At 46.3% G+C, this 2500-nt stretch overlaps 1 protein-coding gene across 2 annotated transcripts in view; it reads right to left on the reverse strand.

Moving 5' to 3' along the window:
* abhd12 (abhydrolase domain containing 12, lysophospholipase) overlaps nucleotides 1-2500 on the reverse strand; it is a 21554-nt gene that overhangs the window by 10372 nt on the left and 8682 nt on the right. For both annotated transcript variants that reach the window (XM_062430394.1, XM_062430395.1), the window contains one exon: nucleotides 1918-2039. In XM_062430394.1, coding sequence (XP_062286378.1) covers nucleotides 1918-2039 — 122 coding nt within the window. The remainder of the gene's footprint in view (nucleotides 1-1917; nucleotides 2040-2500) is intronic.

Here is a 2500-nt window from a genome sequence, read left to right on the forward strand (position 1 = left end):
GCAGAAACTGACCTACTTTTTTGTGATTGGCTAATTCCTAGCGGCCGAAAGCTCTCAGCAATAGCGTCCATGTTTAGGGTAGAGGTGGTGACTTTGATTGACAGGTGACACGCGATAGGGGGCGGGGCTTCAGCCAACTCGGCGGGAACGCCCACAGCGATTGGGAGCAGAGACCAGAGGCTGATTTTTACACAACTTTGAAGCTTAATTTCACATATTTAGTGATTTTTTTCATCATTCACATTTGGCAGGGTGGTTAACAACTCAGAACACATATTTATTCTTACTTTACAGACTTTAATTAGTTTAAATAAATATTATTTATGCTTAAATATGATGAACATTTACTTAATAAGGAGGAGAACATGGAGGAGAACATGGAGGAGGAGAACATGGAGGAGAACATGGTGGAGGAGAACATGGAGGAGAATGTGGAGGAGAACATGGAGGAGAACATGGAGGTGAATGTGGGGGAGAACATGGAGGAGAACATGGAGGTGAATGTGGAGGAGAACATGGAGGAGAACATGGAGGAGAACATGGAGGAGGAGAACATGGAGGAGGAGAACATGGAGGAGAACATGGAGGAGAACATGGAGGAGAACATGGAGGAGGAGAAGATGGAGGAGAACATGGAGGAAGTAAACATGGAGGAGGAGAACATGGAGGTGAACATGGAGGAGAAGATGGAGGAGAACATGGAGGAGAACATGGAGGAGAACATGGAGGTGAATGTGGAGGAGAACATGGAGGAGGAGAACATGGAGGTGAACATGGAGGAGAACATGGAGGAGGAGAACATGGAGGAGGAGAACATGGAGGAGAACATGGAGGAGAACATGGAGGAGGAGAAGATGGAGGAGAACATGGAGGAAGTAAACATGGAGGAGGAGAACATGGAGGTGAACATGGAGGAGAAGATGGAGGAGAACATGGAGGAGAACATGGAGGAGAACATGGAGGTGAATGTGGAGGAGAACATGGAGGAGGAGAACATGGAGGAGGTGAACATGGAGGAGAACATGGAGGTGAATGTGGAGGAGAACATGGAGGAGAACATGGAGGTGAATGTGGAGGAGAACATGGAGGAGGAGAACATGGAGGAGGAGAACATGGAGGAGGAGAACATGGAGGTGAATGTGGAGGAGAACATGGAGGAGAACATGGAGGAGAACATGGAGGTGAATGTGGAGGAGAACATGGAGGAGAACATGGAGAACATGGAGGAGGAGAACATGGAGGAGAACGTGGAGGAGAAAATGGAGGAGGAGAACATGGAGGAGGAGAACATGGAGGAGGAGAACATGGAGGAGGAGAACATGGAGGAGAACATGGAGGAGAACATGGAGGTGAATGTGGAGGAGAACATGGAGGAGAACATGGAGAACATGGAGGAGGAGAACATGGAGGAGGAGAACATGGAGGAGGAGAACATGGAGGTGAATGTGGAGGAGAACATGGAGGAGAACATGGAGGAGAACATGGAGGTGAATGTGGAGGAGAACATGGAGGAGAACATGGAGAACATGGAGGAGGAGAACATGGAGGAGAACGTGGAGGAGAAAATGGAGGAGGAGAACATGGAGGAGGAGAACATGGAGGAGGAGAACATGGAGGAGGAGAACATGGAGGAGGAGAACATGGAGGAGAACATGGAGGAGAACATGGAGGTGAATGTGGAGGAGAACATGGAGGAGAACATGGAGAACATGGAGGAGGAGAACATGGAGGAGGAGAACATGGAGGAGGAGAACATGGAGGAGGAGAACATGGAGGAGAACATGGAGGAGGAGAACATGGAGGAGAACGTGGAGGAGAACATGGAGAACATGGAGGAGGAGAACATGGAGGAGGAGAACATGGAGGAGGAGAACATGGAGGAGAACATGGAGGAGGAGAACGTGGAGGAGAACGTACCGAAGTTGAGGAAGACGAGCTTGGCCTGGATGGAGGGACACAGCTTGATGATGAAGGGGATGGAGACGTAGAGCAGCAGCAGCCACAGAATCGTTCTCTTCAGCTTCCCCAGCAGACCCAACCTGACAGACCAGAATAAACAGGTTACCATGACGACAGAGCTGATGATTGGTTCTATCGGAGAGGTTCTATCTGAGGTTCCTGTCAGATAACGACAGTTAGAACATTATAATGAGCCTCCTGTGTTTCTGTATTCAACCATCTAAAATGATTCATCATAATATTTTACTACAACAAGACGTGATATTATAACAATAACACAATCACACAATCACACAATAACACAATCACACAATCACACAATAACACAATAACACAATCACACAATAACACAATCACACAATAACACAATAACACAATAACACAATAACACAATAACACAATCACACAATAACACAATAACACAATCACACAATCACACAATAACACAATAACACAATCACACAATAACACAATAACACAATAACACAATAACACAATCACACAATAACACAATAACACAATCACACAATAACACAATAAC

Source organism: Scomber scombrus, chromosome 12, assembly GCF_963691925.1.
Source record: "Scomber scombrus chromosome 12, fScoSco1.1, whole genome shotgun sequence".
Taxonomy (NCBI): domain Eukaryota; kingdom Metazoa; phylum Chordata; class Actinopteri; order Scombriformes; family Scombridae; genus Scomber; species Scomber scombrus.